At 40.3% G+C, this 25,564-nt stretch overlaps 1 protein-coding gene across 11 annotated transcripts in view; it reads left to right on the forward strand.

The window, feature by feature from the left end:
- FTO (FTO, alpha-ketoglutarate dependent dioxygenase) overlaps positions 1–25,564 on the forward strand; it is a 413,322-nt gene that overhangs the window by 186,721 nt on the left and 201,037 nt on the right. For all 11 annotated transcript variants that reach the window (XM_025369992.1, XM_025369991.1, XM_025369998.1 and 8 more), the window contains one exon: positions 5,075–5,194. In XM_025369992.1, the coding sequence (XP_025225777.1) occupies positions 5,075–5,194 (120 nt within the window). The remainder of the gene's footprint in view (positions 1–5,074; positions 5,195–25,564) is intronic.

The following is a 25,564-nucleotide window of genomic DNA, read 5'->3' on the forward strand; positions in this document are numbered from 1 at the left end:
TGCTTGCTTGCCTATTTCTGCAAGGCCATGTGTCTTTGCTGGACAAATCATGGGATGAAACCCTGGATTTTACATACTGCAAGCTCTCAGTCTGTGTGGGTTGAGAAGTGGTTTGTTTTCCTTGTCTAGGATGGTTTCTAACTGAGCAGTTTTCGGAAGTTTGGGCATGTGTTTTGGAGTACCTTATTGGAGATATAGTTTTTCCAATTTAAGATGCTTAGGAAAGATTCTTGTTTAATTATAAGCAGAATCTTCTTCCATGTTATTAGATGGCCCACTTTCCTTTTTAAAGATAGTAAAATGTGGAATTCAGCCTCCTCTCTTAGTAAATGTCCCCTAGAAGAATGGAATGTTTGACGGTATTGTTTGGCTCTCATTTTCTTCTGACCAGACTTGTGGCTTCCTTATAACCACTGCGAAAGGGCCTTCATAGGGTACCTCTTTGTAGATAGAGCCTTACCATGTCTTCCTGGTCTAATTCCTTTCTCAGCAAAGTAACTTCTATCCATTATTACAGTGAGACATTAATCCCAAGGGGCGTAGTCACACATCTCATGAGGGAACTCTATGGCTGACTTGGGACCATATCAAGAGCCTAAACAAACTCAGCAGAAGAAAAGTAGGTGACATTTACTGACCCATTGGAATGATGGAGATGATTGACAACTATATGGTGATAAAGTGGCTCAGAAATATTCTTTTGAAATCTTATTAGCTTTGCTCTCCAAGGCCTAAGGGCCCAATGACTGAAGTACAGATATGTGGGTTGATTCTATTCCTTTCTCCTCTTCTAGACGTATTTCCATTAAGTGCATGTTCAAAATCAGGGAGTTTGGTTTGTAAGTATCATGAAAACTTTGAGAGAACCCTGAGAGCTCCTACAGGTTGTCTCCCTGCTGTTGACGTCTTCAGGGATGTGTCACCCGTGGAATGTTCCTTGGCCCCAAGTCAGCATTTGCTCTCCTGACCGCTTGCCTCTTATTTCTGCTCTGTTAGCTATGAGCCTCCTTTGACGGCCTGCAACTCTGGAGAAGGGAAGAATACCCAACTTCTGTCGTGGTTACCACTTCATCAGTCAGTCAATATGATTAGACATGGATGTTTGTTTGGTTTTTTAGCCCCAAAGTAATAAGGACTCGCTATATTTTGAGTCCTGACTCTGGTTTTTGTGCAGTGTCCATGCTATAGCTTTCCTTCCTAATTTCCAGAGTTTGTTAACTCAGACTCTGAATCAAGCAGATGGAAATATTTTTTTGCCTTCTTACTTAATTTTAAGGAGAGAGTCAGCTACTTCTTTCTGTTGGCAGGGGGGAACTGGTAAAGGTGGCATTTGATTAAAATTCTGTAATAGTTTTTACCCACAACATCGAAATGAAAAAGTCAGGTCATGGAGTTGAATAGAAGGCATGCCACTGGATTTGATGTCCACAGAGATTGTATCTCATGGGCAATATTTCAACTCATGAATAAAATTCGGTTGGGAGAAGGTCTTCAGTGTTGTTGAACGTTTCTGACTGGCATTAGTGGGAAGAGGTGGGCATGAATTGACGAGCACATTAAAGCTTCTCCCGGTCAGAAAATGTGTAAGATTGTGAGATGCTTGAGGACAGGAAGTCCAAAGCCTTGTGGTCTTGTTTAGTATACACTCTTGACATCTAGCAAATAAATGCCTGACAGAGAGTAGGCAGTAATTATTTCTGTCTTACAGATGACGTAGCTATTCTGTAGTGGTACTCACTTTTGAACTGACTCCAGAGCCCATATTCTTTTTTTCTTTTAGAGACATGGCCTCACTGTGTTGCCCAGACTGGAGTGTAGCGGCACAATCATGGCTCACTGCAAACTCGACCTCCTGGGTTCAAGTGATCCTCCTGCCTCAGCCATCTAAGTAGCTGGGAGCACAGGCAGGTGCCGCCACAACCATCTAACTGTTTATTTGTTTGTTTTGTAGAGATGAGGTCTCACTGTGTTGCCCAGGCTAGTTTCAAACTCCTGGGCTCAAGTGATCCTCCTGCCATGGCCTCTCAAAGTGCTGGGATTATAGGCCAGAGCCCTTATTTTTAACCATGATACTATCTGTCTCAAAAGATAGTTGGGCGTCCAAGGGAAGATGAAGGCATTATTTATTAAAATAGCCAGGGCTCTCTCTTTGCTCTCTTGTCCAATAGCAGAGCCCCTAGATATAGCCTTCTCCTTGCTTCCAAGTTTTAATGTACTGAAATCCAGTTTCTAGTGTACCCTGATAGACTGGATGAACTAATTACATATGATAGTCTATTTCCAGAGTCACCATGGTTGCCAAGCCTTATCCATTCTGTCCTCTTCAACGGGCATAACCAGCCCAAAGACTGGAAAATCTTTTAAAACCTTGTCAACTCTTTCTAACATACGACTTGATGTTTTGCTAACAGGCTCTTTCCATAGTGTGAGCAAATTTTATGTGAAATCCATCAAAAGGAACTCATTTTTTTCTTGAAGTATGTTGTTAAACCTGTATCTTCACAGAAGTTGAAACACATTTGTATTCATTCATCTTTCAAAGTACTCAAGGTTACATCTGTTAACCACTGTCTTTTAATAGCACAGATAAGTTTTAGCAACTGTTGTATTAATACTGTGTCTACATTCCTTTTTTGTTTTGTTTTGTTTTGTTTAAACAGCTTTAACTGAAATCAGTCCTACATAGCAAACAAACATTTAGTTAATGTAAACTAAAACTTTTTCATATGACTTGGTATTCTCAGGTTACTTATTTGAGCCATTTTCACCGTTGTTAAATCTTCACAAGTTGGTTTTGTTTGCCTCATGAAAGTTCAATATGGATAAACAGAAAAAAAAATTCTCTGCGGTAACAGGTGAAGATTATAATAGCTCCATGTCTATATATGGAATATGATCACCTTAGCAAAGCCAGACAACCCAGCATGAAGCTGTGGTGGCTCCACATTTCTTTCTTTCTTTTTTTTTTTTTTTTTTTTTTGAGATGGAGTCTCGTCACTCTGTCGCCAAGGCTGGAGTGCAGTGGCTTAATCTCGGCTCACTGCAAGCTCCACCTCCCAGGTTCACGCCATTCTCCTGCCTCAGCCTCCCGAGTAGCTGGGACTCCAGGCGCCCGCCACCACACCTGGCTAATTTTTTGTATTTTTAGTAGAGATGGGGTTTCACCATGTTAGCCAGGATGGTCTCGATCTCCTGACCTTGTGATCCACCCGTCTCGGCCTCCCAAAGTGCTGGGATTACAGGCGTGAGCCACCGCGCCCGGCCAGCTCCACATTTCTTTAGCCGGCAGTGGTAAAAAGAGTATTAGGATCTGTAGCATTGTACCTTGATTTTCAAGTTGATGAATGATAGAAGAATTAGAAAATGGATAGAAAATCTTTTATATTTCCATAGGTTAACTCAGCCCATCATCCAAATATGTTGGGATTATTTTAGTTGCAAAGGGCAAAACATTCAACCTGAACCGGCTTAAATAAAAACAGTTTCAGGAATAGTTTGATCAAGGGTCAGTTGATATCATCAGGATGTGGTTTTTGTCTTTTCGTCTTGCAGTTACCCCCTATGTTGGCTCCATTCTTCCCATTGCTGGCAAAATAGCTGCAGAGTCTTCTTCCTGTAGTTTCTGATAGTCTTGAGACTTCTTCTGATTGGACATATTCCTATTCCTCTCAATCCTAGTTCTGTGACTACAGAATCTAGTGGGCTGATTGGCCTAGACCTGGGTTGCATATTCCACCCCTGGCGTTGGATTTGGAGCCTCTTCAGACGACATGGGCTGTTTGGGGAAGGGGTGGGTGGGATTTGACTGGAATAGGAGGACTGCCAAGGTGGCAAACAGTTGAAGTTTACTGTAGTAGATTCATCGGAAGGAAAGTAAGTTACTTGGGTATTTCTGATCTGAAAATCTGAAATTTGAGGTGCTCCAATATTCAGAGCTTTTTGAGCATAAACATGATGCTCAAAGGAAATGTTTATTGGAGAATTTCAGATTTTGGATTTGAAATGCTTGACCAGTAAGTATATAACACAAATATTCTAAAATCAGAAATCCTTTTGGTCTCAAGCATTTCAGATAAGGGATATTCAACTTGTACTAATATGTTTGCTACTCTTCTTTTTAACCTATTGTCACCTGCCCTGAGTTGACAAGTGACAATTTGAATGGCTTTGTAGGTTTAATGTGTGCCTCCATAATTAGTTTTATATATACAGGTTAAGATTATCACCAGCTCCTCCTGGCCCATGGGTAAGTTATTTTAATTTATTGCAATTTAAGAAACTTATAATTAATATTTCCTAATATGTATCCATGTTTTGCTTTTAATATCAGCCTTAAATAAAGACATTTAATAAAAACACATTTGGTTTATGTCTTTCCCATCAAACATAGTACAGCCTACTTTATAATTAGGATCTCAGTATTTATTGTTGATTGACTTATAGTTTCCTCACATCTGACTAATAAATGTGATTGAAAACCCCTCTCTGGTGTGAGCTGGGTTGTGTAAGAGAATTTCAGCTTTTTAATTATTTTATTTTATTTTGTTTTCTTTTCTTTTATTTTATTTTAACACAGAGACTCTTGCTGTGTTGCCCAGGCTGGATGGAATGCAGTGGCACAATTAGAGCTCATCACAGCCTCAAACTCCTAGGCTCAAGGAATCCTTTTGCCTCAGCCTCCCAAGCAGCCAGGACGACCAGCACACACCACTGTGCTTGGCCAATTTATTTTTAATTGTTTTTGTAGAGACAGCATCTTGCAATGTTGCCCAGGCTAGGCTCAAACTCCTGGCCTCAAGCGATCCTCATGCCTCGGCCTGCCAAACTATTGAGATTATAGGCATGAACCAACACGTCTGGCCAGACCTCAGTTTTAAGACTACTCTTTTCTTAGCATTGCAGAAATGCTCTGGAGATGCCAGCTTATATTGGGAACTGGTTAGGCTGACCTTTCTCACCTTTTCTCATCCTATGGCCGTCAAATTACCGGAGGAGAATTAAAAGACGAAGTCATTGTCCTTGTTTGTCTATCACAAGGGAATTAAAACCACCATCTTCTCTTTATGGTCCACAGGTCGAGTTTGAGTGGCTGAGGCAGTTTTGGTTTCAAGGCAATCGATACAGAAAGTGCACTGACTGGTGGTGTCAACCCATGGCTCAATTGGAAGCACTGTGGAAGAAGATGGAGGGTGTGGTAAGTCCATGAGGCCTGGGACCGACCGTGTTTTGTGGACTGCTGTGTTATACAAATCCTCCACTGCCTCATTTGCATAGGCAAATGTAGATTTAATTATTCCTAATTATCAAGTTAGGTTCTTCTTGGTAAGGTGATGGGTATAGCCAGGATTTTGTCAGTACAACCTCAATTTAGTTCAATAAGCATTTATTATTTTCTCCTCATAAGGCATGTGCTGGACATATACTAGGAAGTGGTGATAAGAGGATAACAGGCCGGGCGCGGTGGCTCAAGCCTGTAATCCCAGCACTTTGGGAGGCCGAGGCGGGAGGATCACGAGGTCAGGAGATCGAGACCATCCTGGCTAACATGGTGAAACCCCGTCTCTTCTAAAAATACAAAAAACTAGCCGGGCGTGGTGGCGGGCGCCTGTAGTCCCAGCTACTCGGAGGCTGAGGCAGGAGAATGGCGTGAACCTGGGAGGCGGAGCTTGCAGTGAGCCGAGATCGCGCCACTGCACTCCAGCCTGGGTGACACAGCGCGAGACTCTGTCTCAAAAAAAAAAAAAAAACAAAAAAAAAAGAGGATAACAATTTGAAAATAGTATTTAACATTTATTTGCATTTTTATATGCATCAGGTGCTACTCTGTTTTCCCAGTATTAACTTAAAAAAATTTTGCAGCAATGCTAAGAGGTATAGACACTTTTCCAGGCCTGAATGTATGGATGTGAAAACTGAGGGACAGGGAAATGAAGGGCCTCCCCCAAGGTCACGGAGTAAGTGGCAAAGCAAGGGGGAACCCCAGGCAGGCTGGCTCCACAGCTTGTACTCTCAACCACTGTGATCTAACAGTTGAACAAGGAGAGGGGCACGAATATCACCAGGTATGATGTTAGCTAAAATGAAATCCGGTAATATATGTTAAATGTTAAAAGAAAATCACAGTTCCAAAGGAGGGAGCATTACATTGAGACCACTTAGAGCCGGCTGGGATGGTGGTGAAATGGCAGATGTGGCTTCTGGGGCCCTTGAATACTGAGGAGTATGGTGGGATGGGGGATCTGGGGACGAGCTTAGACTCCAGGAACTGTAAAAACAAGGCCAGAAGTGAGGAAGTCCGGTGTGACCAGAACAAGGAGTGCAGATGATGTGGGAGGAAATGCAGCTGGAAGGCAGGCTGAAGCCACATGGAGGTCTTGCATTGTCTTAATTTAAATAATAGTAATAATAATAATAGCAAACACTTACATAATACTTATTAAGTACCAGACATTATTCTGTGTGTTTTCTATATAATTTCTTTAACTTTTATGACACCCCATAACATAGGTGTAATGTATTCCCCATTTTTCTTTTTTCTTTTTTTTTTTTTTTTGAGACAGTGTCTCGCTCTGTTGCCCAGGCTGGAGTGCAGTGGCGCGGTATCGGCTCACTGCAAGCTCCGCCTCCCGGGTTCACGCTATTCTCCAGCCTCAGCCTCCTGAGTAGCTGGGACTACAGGCGCCTGCCACCACGCCTGGCTCATTTTTTGTATTTTTAGTAGAGACAGGGTTTCACCGTGGTCTCGATCTCCTGCCCTTGTGATCCACCCGCCTCGGCCTCCCAAAGTGCTGGGATTACAGGCGTGAGCCACCGCGCCCGGCCCTGTATTCCCCATTTTTCTAACGAGGAGACTAAAACACAAAGGGTTTATGTAACTTCCTCAAGGTCACCTAGCTAACAGGTGAGGAAGTTGGAATTTGAACTCTAGAAGGCTGCTTCTGGGGTCCCTGCTCTTCACCACCTCACTGTTCTGCCTTCAAACAATCGGATTTGGAATGTAGTAGAAAAGTGGTAAACGCCTGCAAACTCTGGAGATAGTACCTCTGCACAGAATTTGAAATGTGCTGGAAACAATGAACTAATCTGCAAAAATGGATAGCTATTGCTAATCCCTATTTTATTTTTTTAAAGCCACTTTATTGGGGTATGATTGCCCTACAAAAAACTGTACGTATTTAATGTGTACAACCTGAGTTTAGAGATACGTGTACATTTGTGAAACCATCACAGCAGTCTATGCCATAAACCTATCCATCACCTCCAAAAGTTTTCTTCTGTCTTATTTATTATAATTATTATTTTTGTGATAAGAATATTTAACATAGGGTCTACCCTAATTCCTACTTTATAATAATGAAAATGTCAAGTCACAACTCTGAAGGCCCCAGTTTAAAAGTCGGGATCAGAATCCAAAAGTCCTTGCTTTCCAGACATCTCAAATCTTTAAATCGTACCTTTTCATGGATATGTGTCTGGGGAAGGAATGTTATAATCCTTTTAATGTATTAATAGTATCACAAAAATTGATTTCTCCAAAGACCTGAATCAATGCAAAACCGAGCATTGTGAAACTGAATTGGAGTTAATGAAAAGTCTGTGCCTAAATCTCCTTGGTCAGTTCTGTTCCTAAACTAAGCCTGTTATGAGTACTCTCCATTTTTATGGGCTTCTTATATAAAGGCAGCTTCAGTTTCAGGGCAACGTTTTTTTTCCTCCTACTGTGTAATTCTGTTTTTGTCCATTTACATATGAGTTAGAACCTCTTAACTTGATGAACCTTGGCTCTAAGACATCAGCTTGACTTTGAAGTTGTAATTTGACAACTCTGTGAATTAGAGTTGAAGAGCAAATAAGAAAGGAGCTCTTATTGATTTTTTTTTTTTTTTTGAGACGGAGTCTTGCTCTGTCGTCCTGCCTGGAGTGCAATGGCACGATCTCAGCTCCCTGCAACCTCCGCCTCCTAGGTTCAAGCGATTCTCCTGCCTCAGCCTCCCGAGTAGCTGGGATTACAGGCGCCCGCCACTGTGCCTGCCTAATTTTTGTATTTTTTAGAAGAGACGGAGTTTCACCATGTTGGCCAGGCTGGTCTCCAACTTCTGACCTCAGGTGATCTGCCCATCTCAGCCTCCTAAAGTGTTGGGATTACAGGCGTGAACCACCGTACTTGGCCCTTGATTTTGTTTTTGTTCAAGAGCCTTTTTTTTTTTTTTTTGTAAAATCTGGCCCAGCAAGGTGGCTCATACCTGTCTTCTCAGCATTTTGGGAGGCCAAATTGGGAGGATTCCTTGAGCCCAGGAGTTTGAGACTAGTGTGGGCAACATAGTGAGACCTCATCTGTACGAAATAAAAAACATTATCCGCCTGTGGTGGTGCGTGCCTATAGTCTGAGCTACTTGGGAGGCTGAGGTGAGAGGATCATTGGAGCTCAGGAGGTCAAGGCTACAGTGAGCTGTGATCGCGTTACTGCGCTCTAGCCTGGGTGACAGAGTGACACCTTGTCTCACATACACACACACACACACACACACACACAAAATAAAATATTTGGTATTGTGAGCTTACCAGTGATATTCATTATGAATTCATTTAAGGGATTTAGTTATATCTACGTAAATTGGTGCATAAATAATTTGAAGGTGGTGGCACATTCGTTAAGAGAAAATATCTTTTGTTTTGTCGCTCTTGTATAAAAAATACCAAAAGGAAAAGCAATTCTGCGAACTCTGTGGCGCTAGTTTCCCAGCAGTTGGCATGGAATTCCTAAGTGTTCTGAGGGAGATCAGTGGCCTCAGTGTCTCTCCTCAGCATGCCTTGGGATGATCTTTATCAGCAGAGTCAAGATTTAGGCCCAGATAAAAGGGATGTTTCTTCCAAATTAAATGTAAGCATTGCTTCAAGCCTTTTACAAATGACTTCTTACAAATTCAAGTAATTTCTTTTTTCTATTGGAAAAGACAGAACAGAATAATTGTTGGATGGGTCTACGGTTCTGTGGCTGTGTTCGTGCAGTGCCATCTGGTATTTGTATACTCGGGTGGAATTGGCAGTGGCTGGTTAGATTTCCTCTTGGTACCAGCCCACCTCATATTTTCTCAGTTGCGAGCAGTAGGGGGCAATGTTGAGCTACCAGATTGAGGCCCCTAAGATGTTAGCCTTTCAGGAAAATGCATACAAAAATACCATTAACTGTCAAGAATTATCCCTGTTGCTTCAAGTTAGCTGTAATCTCCAAGATTCCATAACACAGGATATCAGTTGTGGGTTAACAAATTCAACAGCAATTTAACATAAAAAGTACAGTGTTTGGTGCACATTTGGATTGTATAGCATTAGACTAATCCAAATGGAATTTCTGAGTGTCCTCACTTTGCTTCCAGGGACTATCTGACTCAAAATTATTATCATTTTAGACAAATGATTCTTTTTTATCTTTATGCTTTTTTTGAATTGTAAAATCATGTGTGTGTTGTGGAAGGATTTCTTTAATCAGTGCATTTTGTCTGTTCTGCAAAATATCATCGATCTCTTTTGCTGAGAAAATAAAATAAAAAACCTCAGGGAATATGTACATTACTTTTCCCCTTTTGCTTATGAGTAAAGCAACCTTTATCGGCCCTTGTACCAGGGAAGAGACTTGCGCTGTGATTTCTGTCTTTGTGTTCTTTTTTCACTTTGTGGTTGGAAGGTGTAGTCTCAGGAAGGATATAGAAGAATGGAAAATGAGCTTTGAAATCGCTTTTCTTCCATTAATGGTAATTGCTTCACATGTCATAACCAGTCACATATTTCAAAAAGTTTAGTCAGCTGTCTCTAAAACTCCCCCATCCTCCACTTCCCATTTCCTGTCCCAGCAAACACCATTTTTATCACACTGTTTATTCTTGCCATTTTTCTCCCGGCGGATAGTTTTACTCCGTCCATGCTCTTGTGATGTAAATGTTAAACCTTATATTTGAATGACATTCTGATAAAATATCACATTTTCCCTGAATATTACCTCATGAATGTATGAGCCGTTAAGCCCAAAGCAACATAACCCTTTCTTATAACCCAGGAATTTAGTCTGGCCTTTCCCCTCCTCTTTGCTCCCTATTGAGGATGGCATTATAACACTATAATACTATTCAAATATTTGTTTTTTATTTTAATTTTTTTAAAACCCGATGCACTTCCTTCCCGCCACCGCCCCCGCCATCCAAGATGATTGTGTTATGAGAAGACTCTTCAGGATAAGAGAGAGTTACCATTTGAAAGAAACTGTGCAACTGCTTTGCTTTCTGGGTAAAGAGAAATATGAAAAGCTAAAGTCTCCTGTGAGGTGAGGAAGTCTTGCTGTAGCCAGAGATTCAACGGATAGGCCATTTGTCTCTCAGGGTCTGGTATCGCTCTTTGCAAAACTGACATTTATTTTACCTATAAAAATGTTTTAACACTATCAAATTCACAGTGATACAGAAAAGAATGCTAGGTGCGAAATCCTCTAAATTGGTGACATTTATTCCTTTCCTATTGACCTTAAAAAAAAAAAAAGGTCAATTTGGTATAATCCAATGGAAATATTTGACAATCGTTTTCAGAGTAAACATTTTCAAAAGTATTGATGATTTCTATACTGGAGAGAAATTCTTCTGGCTGTTTTCCTTGGTTTTTTCTTTTAGAAGAAAAAGTAGATCCTGATGGTTTTGAATGTTTTTAATTGCATTTCCTGTTCTGACAATTCCTTGTGCTGTTATAGCAATGCATTTAAATGGCAGTTGGCCTTAATAACCTCTATTGACTTTAGTGGGTAGGAGCCAAGACTGGATTATTTTAATGTATCCGTTTTGAAACAGTGTAAAACACAACATATAATTATGTTAGGTAAGCTATAGGCTACATTTATTTCTATCCATTTATGTTAAAATTTGGCACAGGAGAGCAGAGAGATGTGGAAAATGAGTAGGTGTTTTATTTAATAATGTAACCAGTTTCTTGTTGTTAAAGTTTTAAGAGAGAAATGTACTTAAGAAGGTAAAGGTTGTCCCTGACAAGTTAGTTATAATAGTTTAATTTTAAGATGAGTCATGCCTTTTCCCCTGCTATTTTGGCCTGTGTAAATCATCTGGGAAGGCCCTTGCCAGGAGCCTGCCCGTGGCTGTGTGGATGAGTCTTCCTCAGCGTAGGTTACACTTCATGTAGGTTACGCAGTCATAGGGAATGATTGAGCCGAGCAGTAGTTTGTTTATTTTTGGAGAGATTAATGAAGCTCTCATCAGAGTGCTTTAGAATAAATTCTTTAAAACTGAATACAGGAACAAGGTTGCTTTTCCATTTACTGAAATATTTACTGAGTATACTGGTATTTGCTATTGTATTATAGTTCAATTAGCTAAGTTTATTTTAAACCTCCTTCTAGGATTGAAAATTTTTGGGGATGTGCAGAAGAAAGTGATGTAAATATAAATATTGAATTTTTTTTGTTTGCATTAATGGGAAAGTCACCAGTTATTGTGTGTGTGTGTGTATAATTTTTTTCTCCCTTCTTTTCAGTGTTAATGTGCACAGTAAGTTACATCAGCCAACATAATCCAGTCTCCTCATTTTTTCAGGGTTAGCATTTCTGATTTAGGAGCAGAGTATATTATAATAATTTAGGATCCGATGTGAGATGTCTAGTGGTTTTAAATTAAAATGTAAATTCTCTTTTTTGACTGGGGCAGTGCTGAGTGACTCAAGATAAGCACAGATTAGAGGTGGATAAAGAGTCATAAGCATCCAAAAATTCAGTTTCCGAAACCGGTGTGCAGACCTTTATGTTTAGTTTTGAAAATTTGGAAAAACGAAAAAGTCACTTGCAGCTGAGCAGCTTAAAATCTTTGGTTTAAATCTTTGGTTTTTGGTTATCTTAAAAGTGTTCAGGGAAGCTCGATTCTTTCCATTCTCCTTCCTACCCACCCACTCCAATTCCCCACCCACTCCAATTCCCCACAGCTATATTGTTCTATTAAAAGTAAAACATTTGGGGAGAAATTTTACATGTGATTTAGCAATGAATTTCTTACACGTTTTGATTCCTTTTTTGATTATCTTATGAATTTCAGAGTTTTCCATTTTTTTCCCCTAAGCGTCTGCACCTTTAGTAAGGAATTTTACAAGAAAGTGTTGTGTATCCTGTGTTTTCGGGAAAAAAGAATATACAATTCCAAGAGAATTCAGGCTTAAGCCTCAAAAACACAGTGTGCATCGAAAGCACAAAGGACTGTGTTTATGATTCTCTTTGAAGTGTTTTTGCAACTGGATAAGGAAAATTTTAGAAACCGTCTGATAGTGTTCAGGGTAAATACTTAAACCCCTTTAGAGAATTTCACACACAGATACTGTGCAGCAGAAAAAAGGGATACTTATGTTTCTTAAAGCTGCTACAGCCTACAGCTTTGTACTTAAAGACAGAGGTGTTGAATAGAATTCTACTGAGGATACATCCAGTGACAATATCTCCAGGAACATCAGAGCAAACCAGTGGGTAGGACTTTCTGTTTTTAACCCTTACATGAGCTGTGTGAGAGTTGAGCTTTATTGGTACCAAGTCCTAGGATGTGCCTGGTACATCTCAGGAATGTTAAGAGGATCGTTCCTAGTGCCTCTGCTCTGCACACAATAGGAGCAAGACTAAAAATGCTGAAGATGCTGAGACAAAGTGACAGGAGCTAGGAAATTCCAAGTGACAGCCTTGCCATCTCTCTTAACTCTTAGTGTGTGGAGAGAAAAACTGGAGTAAACAGCCAGGGTTACTGTTTTAACCTCGGTTCCGTAGGATTTGGCTAAATTTTGGCAACCTTCGTTAAACACACGCACGTACATGTGCACACACACACATATGCACATTTCACACATTCTATATGTAAAGAAAAAAAGATGAATGCTGCTGCTTTAAATAGTTTTAACCATCCTGAAATTCAAATTGATGTAAAGGTGTGAAGATCCTGCTATTTTCCCTGGGGTGCTATTTTAGCCTTGGCTGCTGGAATTTATTTTGGATTGCTTTGACTAGCAGACCATCATAGCATTTCAGATATGAATGAAGAAACCCTGGTGCAAGATTGGAATGTCAGAAATTTCTATTTTTCCTGGAGAAGATATAACATAAAACAAATTATATACCTTATTTCATCTAGGTTGTTTTTTTGGGGGGAGAGGTGGGGAGCATGGTAGAGGGATTAAATTCAGCTCTAGTCTGTTATTTACTTTATTATAATTACCTCTGAAATATCCTAGAAGAATCTCAGTCTAGAAGAATGAAGTAGTTTGCAAAATAATAATAATAATCACCAGACCTGCAGTTTTGAAAGAGAAGCAAGATTTCCAAAGGATGTCATGCCATTTATTTGGAATATTGTCAAGATGTTAGAATCTTTTTTTTCCCCAAGTTGGTTAAGGAATAATCGCTAAACCTGTTACCTTTTGAAGAGTATTGTTATGATGATCCAATGGGAAAGTTTGTAAAATATGAAACACATAAATGCAAGGTATCACCAGTATTGATTTTAGAAGGAAGTGTGAACAGTCTTCAGCTGAGGAATCCTTACTTCCAGGCCGGTTGACCGAGTCTTCCTTGGTGACAGCATCCCTTTCCTTTCCTCATTTTCATTCCTCTGGAGCTGGGGTTCAGTCCAGGAGCTAAAGGGACTCACAACAATTTGGAACTCAGTGCTCCTCTTGCAATGCGTCTATCCACTGTGGGTTAAATACTGCGGGAGGCTGGGCTGGGAATCTTTCCATATTGTACAAAAATGTCTCTATGGAGAAATGTGCTCCCAGTGCCAAAAAATGACTTACCAGAGAGCCCCGGGAACACATTAAGTTGGCCCTTCCGTGCCTTATGGGTAACATAACCACCATCCTGTTCCCTCCTCGTTGACATCTGCAAAATAATGACCCTTTTTTAACCAAAGGGAACTGTGATCTATTTTTTCTGCATTCCTGAAAGGATCTCTGTGATTGTAGATGATATTTTTAATAGCATCTTTTCCTAACAAGTTAAATGTGATTGACGTGTTTTTTTTCATTTTCTTTGCATGATCTCAGTCCATCTGGAACCACCTGTGACAGTCTCAATTGTAAATTTTTCCTTCAGATGTATAAAAATCTCAGGCAGATCATCTCCTACTTGTTTTTTTTTTTTTTTTTTTAATACCACTCAATGAATCTCCTACTTATTTTGATTGACAAAATTAGTTTTCAACTAAAAATCTGGAGTCTTCGGCACTATTCATAATTAAAGTTTAATGTTTTACACATACCTGCATAGCCATATCTGCATTGGTTATAAAGACTTAGAACTGGTGGTAGCTTGAACATATATAGCCCTCTTATTAAATATTATGGATTGAAATGACAAATTATGAAATATCCAGAATTATGCATCAGATGTTCTTTAACAGATGTTGGGGGATTAAGAGGTTTCATATTTTACTTAATGACATAAACTTTTCATGCAGTTAGCAGTGACATTTTTTAAAGGATGGGAGTGGTGGCATAGACCAATGCCTATAATACATTCATATGTTCCTGATACTGAAGTTTCGTGTCCTGGACACCTGAACATTGTTTGGGAAGGGTGGGCAGTATTCAGGCATCCAGTAATAAATATCTCAGAGGTAACATATCCAAAACCCACGGTTTGATTTCTGTAATCCCTAGTGTTTCACAGTTCAGTAATTTGAACCATCCAGTTGCCCAGACTAAAACCTTGGAGTCTTCTTGATGTATCTCTTGATTTATCAGTGAATCCAGTTAGCTCTACTTTCAAAATATACTCATGAGCTGACTACCCATCACTACCTCCTGTGCTACCACCTTGGTAAAAACTACCATCGTTTATAAAATAGCCTCTCAACCAGCTTTCCTGCTTCTACTACCCTATGTCCATCCCAATCAGAATGTTCCTTTGAGATACAAGGCAGGTCGTCATTTCACTCCCCTGTTTCAAACCTACTATCATGTTTAGAAATCCACCTTCCTTGCAATGGCCTAATGCCCTGCAGGGTCTGTCCATTCCTCGACCTCCATCAGTGCTCCCCCTCTTTCCTTCCCCTAACATCTGCCGTATTATGTCTAGAACATGCCCAGCCCACTCTTGCCCAGGATTTTTGCGTGTGCCGCTGCCTCTGTCTTGAATGTCCATCCTTCTGTAATTTACATGACTCATTTCATTCAGATCTCTGCTCATATCACTTTCCTGGAGAGAGTTGCTCTGACCAAGCACACTCTTATTGTAGCAGGGACTTACTCTTTTCTACTGTACTCTTAACACTTTCCACCAACTGCGATTATCCCATATATCCATTTGTTATCTGTCTCTACCTGAAATAATCTCCATGAGGGCAGCGGGGACTTGGTCTGTTTTCGTCACTCTTATTTCCCCAACCTCTAGAACAGCATCTGTTGCATAGGAGGTACTCGACACATGTTTGTTAAAAGCAAGAGTTCACATGAGGTCTGTGTTCTAGTCCTGCCTTTTCCTCCTACCCATGTTGATCAGTGTGGCCTTAAATCTTTTATGTATTTATTTATTTATTTTGAGACAGTCTTACTCTGTCACCTAGGCTAGAGTACAGTGGTATGATCATAGCTCACTGTAGCCTCAAGCTCCTGGGCTCAAGTGATTCGCCCACCTCAGCCTCCTGAGAAGCTAGGACTACAAGCCACCATGCCTGCCTATTTATTTTTATTTTTGCAGAGACAGGTTCTTGCTGTGTTAACCAGGCTGGTCTTGAACTCCTGGCCTTAAGGCATCCTCTCACCTTGGCCTCCCAAAATGCTGGGATTACAGGTGTGAGTAACAGTACCTGGCCAATAAATTCCTTTTAACTTTATACCTTTTCCTAAAGTGTTACCTCTTATTACCTGCTTCACAGGAATATTTTTGGGTTAGTTTTATTCTTAAACAAACATAACTCTCAAAATAATACCCAAAGCATCTTTAACTTCTTTTTAAAAACAAAATAATATTGAGGGCATAGAGGAAAGTCTTGTTTTATGCCTCTGGCATTTATAGCTGAGAAGATTGAGCAATCACAGGCAAACAACTTATGCAAATATGGAAAATTTTTTTTTTTTTTTTTTTTTTTTTTTAATGAGAGGATTAAGTAGGTTATTAGTTTCCCAGAGTACCAGTGTTGCTAAAAGTTACAATCATAGTGTTTTGTCTTATTTGTTACCATCCTTCATGTTTTAGATTTCCCTCTTCTGGTAAAACTTAGTAAATTGTCACAAAATTAAATGACTTCTCCAACAAAGCTTGGACTTTCTTGTTACAAATTTTCAAAATTATATAGAGAAAGCAGCATGGGCTGGACAGGTTTTGGGCACAGAACTAGGGAAGTCCCTGAGGAGTAAACTGACTTCCTCTAGACAAGCTGAAAACTGATTAAAATATTTATCATCCTTTGGGTATGCAATAGCTTTTGATGATGGAAGGCATATTAATATTCATCTTTGCTGCTTGTCTACACTTCAGACAGATCCCAGGAAAGGATGTTCAAATGACCAGTTTTCTTTCCTCACCAGGAGTCCTTGAGAAACCAGTACAGCTTGGAACCAAGAAATGCCTTGTGATGTGGATTGAGCTTTTCCTTTGGGGGATGGGAATGGGAGAATACAAACCAGGGGAGACCTTTGGACTGGAAAGCTTTAAAAGGATGACTGCTTTCTCACAGGAAATCTTTTGCCAGAACAAAGGAAAAAGTTTGGTTGTAATTCTATAAGCAGCAGAACTGTTATTGCTTATCTGAATACATGAAGCTGACTTCATTCCTTAGGTAAAGTCGGAAGATCGAAGCCTTATACAAGCTGAAGATTTTTCTTCCTCCCCACCAACCACCCCACCACTTTGTTGTAGAAGGAGAGAAATCAGTTGTATTTGCAGCTGATGCTCAGGTCTTCCGACTGGTTCTAGAGTGCCCCATCTCCGTTTTATCCTGAGACAGAATTTGGATGCATATGGCGTCCACATAGCCTGGCATAAGTAGCGCAGGGTGGCCCTCTGGGATTCTCAGGATCTGTCTTTTTTTTTTTTTTTTTTTCTTTAATGTGAGAAAGAGTCTGGCTTTATTAGTTGAGTTAATTAAGCAGTGTTGTTTTTTGTCTAGATTGAAACAGCCTTGATTACATATTTGGTTGCAAATAAGACCTCTGAAAGAACTCAGTCTTTATATGAACAGTCTGAAAAACCTGAAAGTTAAATAGAATATTCTCATAAAAAGGGCAATGTGTTAAGACTCTTGATTTCTGTCTTTTAAATCTGAAAATTCAGAATCCTCTTCTCTCGCATTTCAGTTTTTATTATTCCACACTACTGAGATATTTTGATGAAAGGTAACTTTAAACATTGGACAATAATTATGTTTGAAATCTATTTTAATATAGTGACATCAGAAGTGCTCTTTCTTCATCCCAGTCATTTAATCATTCATCTGCTTTTTTTTTTTTTTTTTTTTTTGCTGTAAGTGTGAAGTTATACAAAGAGCTAGGACTTATGTCTCCCAGGTTGATAAGGCACAAGGCAGTAAGTAATTCAGAGGAAGAAAAAGGAGAAGAGCAGATTCTGACAGAGGCCTTTGGGAATACGAAGGATTTTGATAGATAGAGATGGGTGGAGAATATTCAAAGATGGCAGAAGCAGGGCCATCGCAGTGGGAAAACACAGACCTGCTCTCAAACTTGATTAGACTGGATGGAGTTTGGTTTGTGTGAGTCCAGCAGCTAGAGATAAGATTAGGAAGATTAGCAAGGACCCTTTTTTCTCTAATGCATTTCTTTGCAAGGTATGGCACTTTCACCCCTTAATGACTGGCTTCCTATCAAAGTCATGGGAAGCAAAGTGCTAAACATGTGCAACTAAAAATAAAATGAAAACCGTTGGATTATCTTGCACTTGCAAAGTTTTTACTTTGAAAGCAAGTCAAATTCAATTATTTGCACTACTTTCAAGACCTGTCTGCTTTGTGAGTACAGCAAACAAGCAACACCATACATTTTTAGAATGAGAATTACAAATGAGATTAGGTAATTTTTCCACCAAGATTCTTTGTTTTTCTCTCATAAATTGAATACCAGCTTAATAATTTTGGACTTTGGTCAGAAGTAGGTCTTCCCGTGTATGAACCACTTACGATTCTCTTCCTTGTTAGGAACCCTAAGTGTATTTCATTTGATCTTTTGCTATTAGAGCTGTGGTTTGGAGGAAATGACATCTTCACTGCCTCTTGTCCAGGTAACAGTCTTGTGAACTCAAGACTTGCATAAAAATTATTTTGAAATACAGCCAAGATGTCATTTATGAGCTATTTGATTTGGTTCAAGAGAGTGGGTGTGGTCAGCTGTCACTTCCACTGCTGACATAGAGTGGTTTCTTTCCCACACATACCTCTCCACTCCTTGGCTAACAGTCCCACGTCAGTGATTGTGCACTCTCTGCTGTCTCTATTTGCCATTGCACTTCAGCTTGTCAGTCACACCAATTGAAAGACTGAGTAAATGTTCAGAACGTAAATGGCTGTTGTTCACTCTGGTCTTTCCCACCTTTGCACATAGGTTTCTGCTACACTCTCATGTTCTCCCTCTATGTGATGCTCTTATTTTCCAATGACTGGTTTTATTACTTCTAAGGCACAAAATGTTAATTGTTGAGTGATTAATAACTCTCCGTTTGTTCTTCAAACGTGGGCTTCTGAAAGATTGCCTTTACTTTGATCCTGCTTAGGAATCTAAGGTCTTGGGGTAAATTTAGAGGCCACCATTCTCCTTAAATGATAGTGACATAGAGAAATGATATTATGAGACTACTGTTTCATTTTACCAAAGAAACTGATGAAAGTCACACCAGAGGGCCATTGCTCCCCTAGAGAACAAATGGGCTTCAGGCTTTTTAGAATGCCTTCTTCTTTGATACCTCATTATTGCTCATAATGCCATATGTAACTTCAGCATAGTGGTATTGGGCGTTGCTTAATTTCTTTCAAGGCCTGGAACATTTATCCTCTATTCTTTATTTATTAGGGATTCACCCTCATGGTACTGAAACTACTAGGCTCTGACAAGCTGAGGTCCAAATGCCATGGCATCCAGGAATGTCAATGTTGGAAGGGACCCGAGAGAGGATCATTTTCTCTTCCTTTTTGGAAAGGAAGGATTCAGAAGGATGTAGGCTTTTCTGGGGGGCATACAGCCAGATAATATAGAACTCCAGATTTCCCAGTTCCTAGTTCAGTGCTTTCTACCACTCCCTAAATATCCCGTGGCTGTGCTTGGGATATTTCTCTGCTGCAGTCACCAACTTTCAACGGTATGCCAATAGCAAAATAAGATACACTGAGTGTTTCTCTGGAACTTTTTCTCTACCCTGTGTTTGGACCTGGCATATCAAAATTAGGCTGTCTGGTGTTGAGATGGACACGATTTTTGCTCACCCAGCATTCATTCCTCCTTCTCTGGCAGCATCCTCATGTTGCCTTGTGGAGCCATTTTCTTCATTGGCTAGAGGGTGAGGTGCATTGTCTTATGGCTACTCCATGAGCATGTGACCTGAGCCGGATCTTTCACATGAACTTTCTCAGAGCTGTTTGCTTGTAAATATAGATACAATATCATAGACACAGGATGCAGAATTCAAAAGTTATCAACATGGCCGGGCATGGTGGCTCATTCCTGTAATTCTAGCTCTTAGAGAGAGTGAGGGGCGAGGATCACTTCCGACTAAGAGTTCAAGACCAGCAACGTAGCAAGACCTTGCCTCTACAAAAAATGCAAAAAACACAGCCAGGCATAGTGGCGCGTGCCTGTAGTTCCAGCTCCTTGGGAGGCTAGGGCAGGAGGATCACTTGAGTCCAGGAGTTGGAGGTTACAGTAAGCTGTGGTAGCACCACTGTGCTCCAGCCTAGGTGACAGAGTGAGACCCTGTCTCTTAAAAAAAATAAATAATAAACAAAATTATAAAAGCCTATGCTGTGAAAAGTGTGCTTCTCGCCGCTCAGTCCTCCAGCTACTCATTCCCTTCTCAAGAGGCTAGCACTATTCCCAGTTCTTTCCATACCTTTCTAGAGTTATTCTGTTTTTTTTTTCTCCCTTGAGACGGAGTCTTGCTCTTGTTGCCCAGGCTGGAATGCAGTGATGCAATCTAGGCTCACTGCAGCCTTCCCCTCCTGGGTTCAAGCGATTCTCCTGCTTCAGCCTCCCGAGTAGCTGGGATTCCAGGTGCCTGTCACCACACCAAGCTAATTTTTGTATTTTTAGTAAAGACAAGGTTTTGCCATGTTGGCCAGACTAGTCTCGAACTCCTGACCTCAAGTGATCTGCCCACCTCAACCTCCCAAAGTGCTGGGATTACAGGCGTGAGCCACTGTGCCCAGCTGAGATATTCTATATAGTTACAAACATTTATCTGTTTTTTCCCCATACGAATAACACTATGTCTTAGAGACCGTTCCATATTTGTATGTTCTTTTAAATTACTGTGTATCTTTTTATTGTATGGTTCCATAACTTATGTAACCAGACTCCTACTGTCTTTAGTCTTATGCTTTTACAAATAATATTGTAGTGAACATCCTAATACATAACATTTTTCACAAGTGAGATCTATGGTAATTAATACCTAGGAGTAGAATTGTTGGATCAAAAGGTATGTGTATTTTTAATTTTAAGATAGCTGGTCAAATGCCTTCCGTAGAATTTGTAGCCGAGTTTATATGTGTGTGTAAATGTGTGTATTTATAGATATATATATACTATCTATATGTATATATGTAGAGTTTATGTACATATATAAACGTGTATATTTATATATAGATTAGTTTATGTACATATATAAACATAGACAATATACATATATGTTATCTATGTACGTGTGTGTATGTATCTATATTTACATATAGATATGTGTATATCTATACATATACATATATGTACATGTGTACATATGTGTCCATATAACACCAGTTTCCCGACATCCTCACCAGCACAGAGTGTCATCAGACCTTTTTGCAAGTATGATTGGTGAAAAATGGTGCCTGATTTCCATTTGCATTTCTCTCATTCCTGTTTTACCGAGAAAGAAACTAAGGCTCAGATGTATGAAAAGATTTGCCAGCCCATAGGAGTAGTGAACAACAGAGCTGGGGTTTGCAGTGAGGTGAGAGCAACTATTCTCTTAATCGCTACAATAATCTTTACCCAGGGTCCATTCTGTTACTGCGATTGAAGAATCCCAATACATACAGCGGTTCCCATGAGGAACACTCATCTATCCTTGACTGGTAAATGTGGGAAGGTTGTTCTCTTTCACCATGGACTTTTGCGTCAAATCAACTGATCAGTCTGGGCGATGAGTGCGGTTAGCGTGACATGCAGTGATGTTGTTACATGGTGGAATTGAGTTCCACACGGCCTGTAGGTGGCCCTTTATTTACCCTGCTGAGTTCTAGGGCTTTGTGCTATAACTATTTTTGGTGATGGATAGTGAAGGGAGGGCTCCCCATGCCTGGAAACGTGGCACTTTGCCTGATTTTCTGTTTAAAGTTATGTTCCTGTTGGAATCTATTCAGGTCTGAGTTTCAGTTGTCGCCTTCTGATACGATGAGCCTCCTTGGCCTCTCCTGCTCGCCTCATTCTTCCTCCACCTGTCAGTCTTCATTAGGATCATTTAAACACTGACTCATTCTCTGTTCTGGGCCTTTTCCTGCCTGGCTATGGAACTGCAGGTTGAAGCCTTTACCTTGCACACAGTTTGTTAGGTAAGAGTTTTATTTCAAGAAGACTTTGCGGAGAACTGAGATGATTGGGGAGTGGTTAGAACAATATTTTCTAGTAAAGGCAAGGACGAAAAGAGATCTCAGCAGGGGTGGAGAGCTTTCTTTGACCCCTTATTATATTTGAGTGGGTAGACATTAATTCTCGGGAGTTGGGGGCCTTACTAGACCACATCTCTTGCTGTGTTATCTCATGCTATGTTGTAAAGTGAACATCTGTTGCTGGCTCTATGACCCATGTGATCAGCCACTCCATCACCTTTGAAGTGGTCAGGCCTAGATACTCTTGGGTTAAGAGCTTTAGCTTTCAAGTTAATTATACTGGGGTTTGGGCCCTGACTTCATCATTTTGTTGTGTATGACACTGGCAGTCATATGGAGAGTCTCAAGTTTCTTCATTTGTAAAATGGGGATAATAATAGTACCTCCCTTAGGGGATTGTTGTGAGATTTCCTTGAGATAATACACGTAGTGTTTTGTGCATTGCCTGGCATCTTTTGCATTATTGCTTTGAATCTGCTTCTTTTATTCCTCCTGCCATCCTGCTACTTCGGTGACCCCTTACCTTTCACCTGAGTTCCTGTTGCTCCCTTAGGCTCTCATCTTATGTTTGTGCATATGTATAATTCATGCTTTCCATTTGGTTCTCTGTTCAAAAGTCACCTCACAGTGGCCCTTTCTCTTTTTACCAGGTTTTATTTTTTTCCTGAGAGTATTCATCACTGTCTGAAATTATGTTTTATGTGTTCACCTATTACCTGTGCTATTCTATAAGCACATTGAGAGCAGGGACTCTGTCTCGTATACTGCTGTGTTCTTGGTGCCTGAAACAAAGTCATAACACAACACATATTGGTTGAACAAGTGAAGAAGCAAATGCTTCGTGGGTGTACGCTCTCTCAGAGGTGCACTCTTTTGTGCTAGTGGTGCTTTGTTTGTGATATTTGTTGAATGCCTTGCTATTCCTTCTTTTTGGTGTAATCCATTTGAAAAACTCCCTTATTTTAAAAGATTCAATAATTATCCATTACTAACTGCAGAAATCTTATCTTTTTCACTTTCTCTGGAATGTAATTTCTCTGCATTAGACTCTTTCAACATTAGTATCTATATCAAAGACACTTCATGCAACTTTTTAAAGACATAAGCACCAGCTCCAGGCATTGGGGTTGAGTAGCCATAGCTCTCGATCTTGGCTGCATATTTGAAACACCCAGGACAATTTTAAAAATGTTTCATCAGTTAGATCCCACCTCCAGAGATACAGATTTCATTGGTCTAAGCTGTGGTCCCATTTGATTCTAATGCTTCACCAAGTTGCAGTAGGGGTCAAAACCTCCCAAGTGATTCTGACATGTGTTTAGGGTTGAGAATTGCTGTTCAACAGGTACCTGACCTCTCACCAAGTTAGATGTGATTGAATGGATGAATACATGAACAGATTAGCGAATGAACAGGAAGGCTCTCTCACTTTAACCCAACAGAGAGGTACTGAGTGCCTGCTGTGTTTCCTTCATTCTGTGGGGGCCTCGGGAGGGAAACAGCTATGTTTATGATTCTTATGTAAGGTGGAAGATGATGTTGATAACGATGGTAGAAACAGACTATGAAAGCTTGGAAGATGGTAGGATACATTTAGGTGGATCAGATTTCTCAGCTTCACAGTGAAGCATTTTGAGTTGATTCTTATAGAATGGAGAGAATTTTAACGGGGGCATGGGCATGAGAAAAGAGTGGCTATTTCCTATGAATAGAATAACATGTAGAGTGGTAGAAGTAGGAAGATGCAGGTTACATAAGGCTTCTAAAATGGACCAGTGGCTGGCAGTCCACCCAAACTAGCCCCCTTCTAGAGTTCCCTAACTGAAGAAGCAGCACCACTCCACATCCAGGTCTTCATGCCAGAAGGAGAGGAATCCTTCTTGAAACTTCCCTCTCTCCACCCCAGGTACCCAGTGGGAGAACTCTAATCTTTGAAATACCCCTCAAAGTTGTCCGCTTTTCATCTCTCCTGCTACCAGCCTTCCTCTGGGCTATTGCAGTAGCTTACTCTATGGTTTCCTATACTCTTCACGCAGCAGCCAGGGTAATGTTTTCATATGCAAATCTAATCATACCCCTCTCTGTGTAAACTCATTAATGGGTTCCACTTGCTCTTAGGATAAAGACTAAAATATAGATGCTCCTCAACTTACGATGGATCTGTGTCCTGATATACCCATTGAAAGTTGAAAATATTGTGAAGTTGAAATTGCATTCAATACACCTAACCTACTCAACATCATAGATTAGCCTAGAGTGACTTCAACATGCCCGGAACACATTAGTCTACCCTTGGCAAGGTCATCTCAGACACAGCCTATTTTACAATAAAGTGTTGGATATCTCATGTAAGTTATTGAATACAGTACACTGTAGAGTACAGTATTGGTGGTTTGCCCTCATGGTAGCTTGGCTGACAGGGAGCACAAACTCTCTGCCACAGCCCAGCATCATGAGAGAGTATGGGACTGTGTATCGCTAACCTGGCCAATGATAGAAATGCAAAATTCAAAGTATAGTTTCTACCGTGTGCATATAGTTTTTGCACCATTGTAAAGTTGAAAAATTGTAAGTCAGATAAACCATCATAAGTCAAACCATCATAAGTCAGGGACCGTTTGTCCTTTATCCTCATCCCATCTTTTCCTCCTCACTTTTCCTCCAACCCCTTCACTCCCTATATTCCTACCACATTGGCCCTTTCTCAATCAGTCCAATTCATTGTGCTCCCTTCTTCCTCCAGGCCTTTGCACATGTCATTTCTTCTTCCTGGAATGTCTTCTCTCACCAAGAGAGGCATAGAAATTATTTCTACTCATTTTTAAGATACCAGCTCAATTACTCCTCCTTCAGAAAAGACTCCCTTGACCTGTCTGACTAGGTCAGGTCCCTGCACTATACTTTACCATTATTCTCATGAAAGCCATGCTTGGGAGCTCAAGCTTTATTCTGGAGGCATTGAGGTTCTATGGCAGATAGAGGTTGAGAGTACTTTCCTGTTTCGTGGAGGTCCACTGCTTCTAGAGACATTAAAGTTGCTGAAGTGGTTTTTGGTCATTAATTTGTGAATCTTACTAACCATCGCTTGACAAAGAACTGAGAATTGTTGATCATATTGTAAAATAGATCATATTGTAAAATATATGTGAATGGCTATGCAGTTTCTTTGTACAGATTCTCCCAATTATTGGAATATGAGCCAATTCTGTAGTATTAATTTGGGTCCTGTTATCTGCAATAAGACATCCCTCGTCAGATTTTTGTTGTAAGGGGCAAGTCCAAAATGTCCAACCATTCCATGCAAACTTGTAGTAAAGCCATTGTCTAGTTATTAACGAATGATGAGCAGATGAGTGAATTGACAGGAGTTATTCTTTTGGGATGTCGCCTCTGGCAGAACCTCAGTTTTGGCCTCTGTCATTCTTCTTTCCTACTTTCCTAATTCCATTATCTTCCAAACATTATTGACCTCAGATGTTAAGAAAGGTCCAGATTCCTGGGGGTCGCCGCATCGTTCCTTCTTTTGCCAGATATAAGCAACTTTGGGGACCTTGGCCACCAGCCTTTTCCTGCCAGGAAGGTCTGGTGCCGTCCTCTTTGATATTGCCCTGTGCCTGTCTAGGTTGGCAGTCTTGTGACAAGCCAGGACCTGTCGTGGCCTGTGGGTACTTTGGCACTTCAGAGCCATGCAGTATCTGGACAGTGGGTTTGGAATTGTCATTGAGATGCCCCTTTCT

The sequence above is a fragment of the Theropithecus gelada genome, chromosome 20, assembly GCF_003255815.1.
Source record: "Theropithecus gelada isolate Dixy chromosome 20, Tgel_1.0, whole genome shotgun sequence".
NCBI lineage: Eukaryota > Metazoa > Chordata > Mammalia > Primates > Cercopithecidae > Theropithecus > Theropithecus gelada.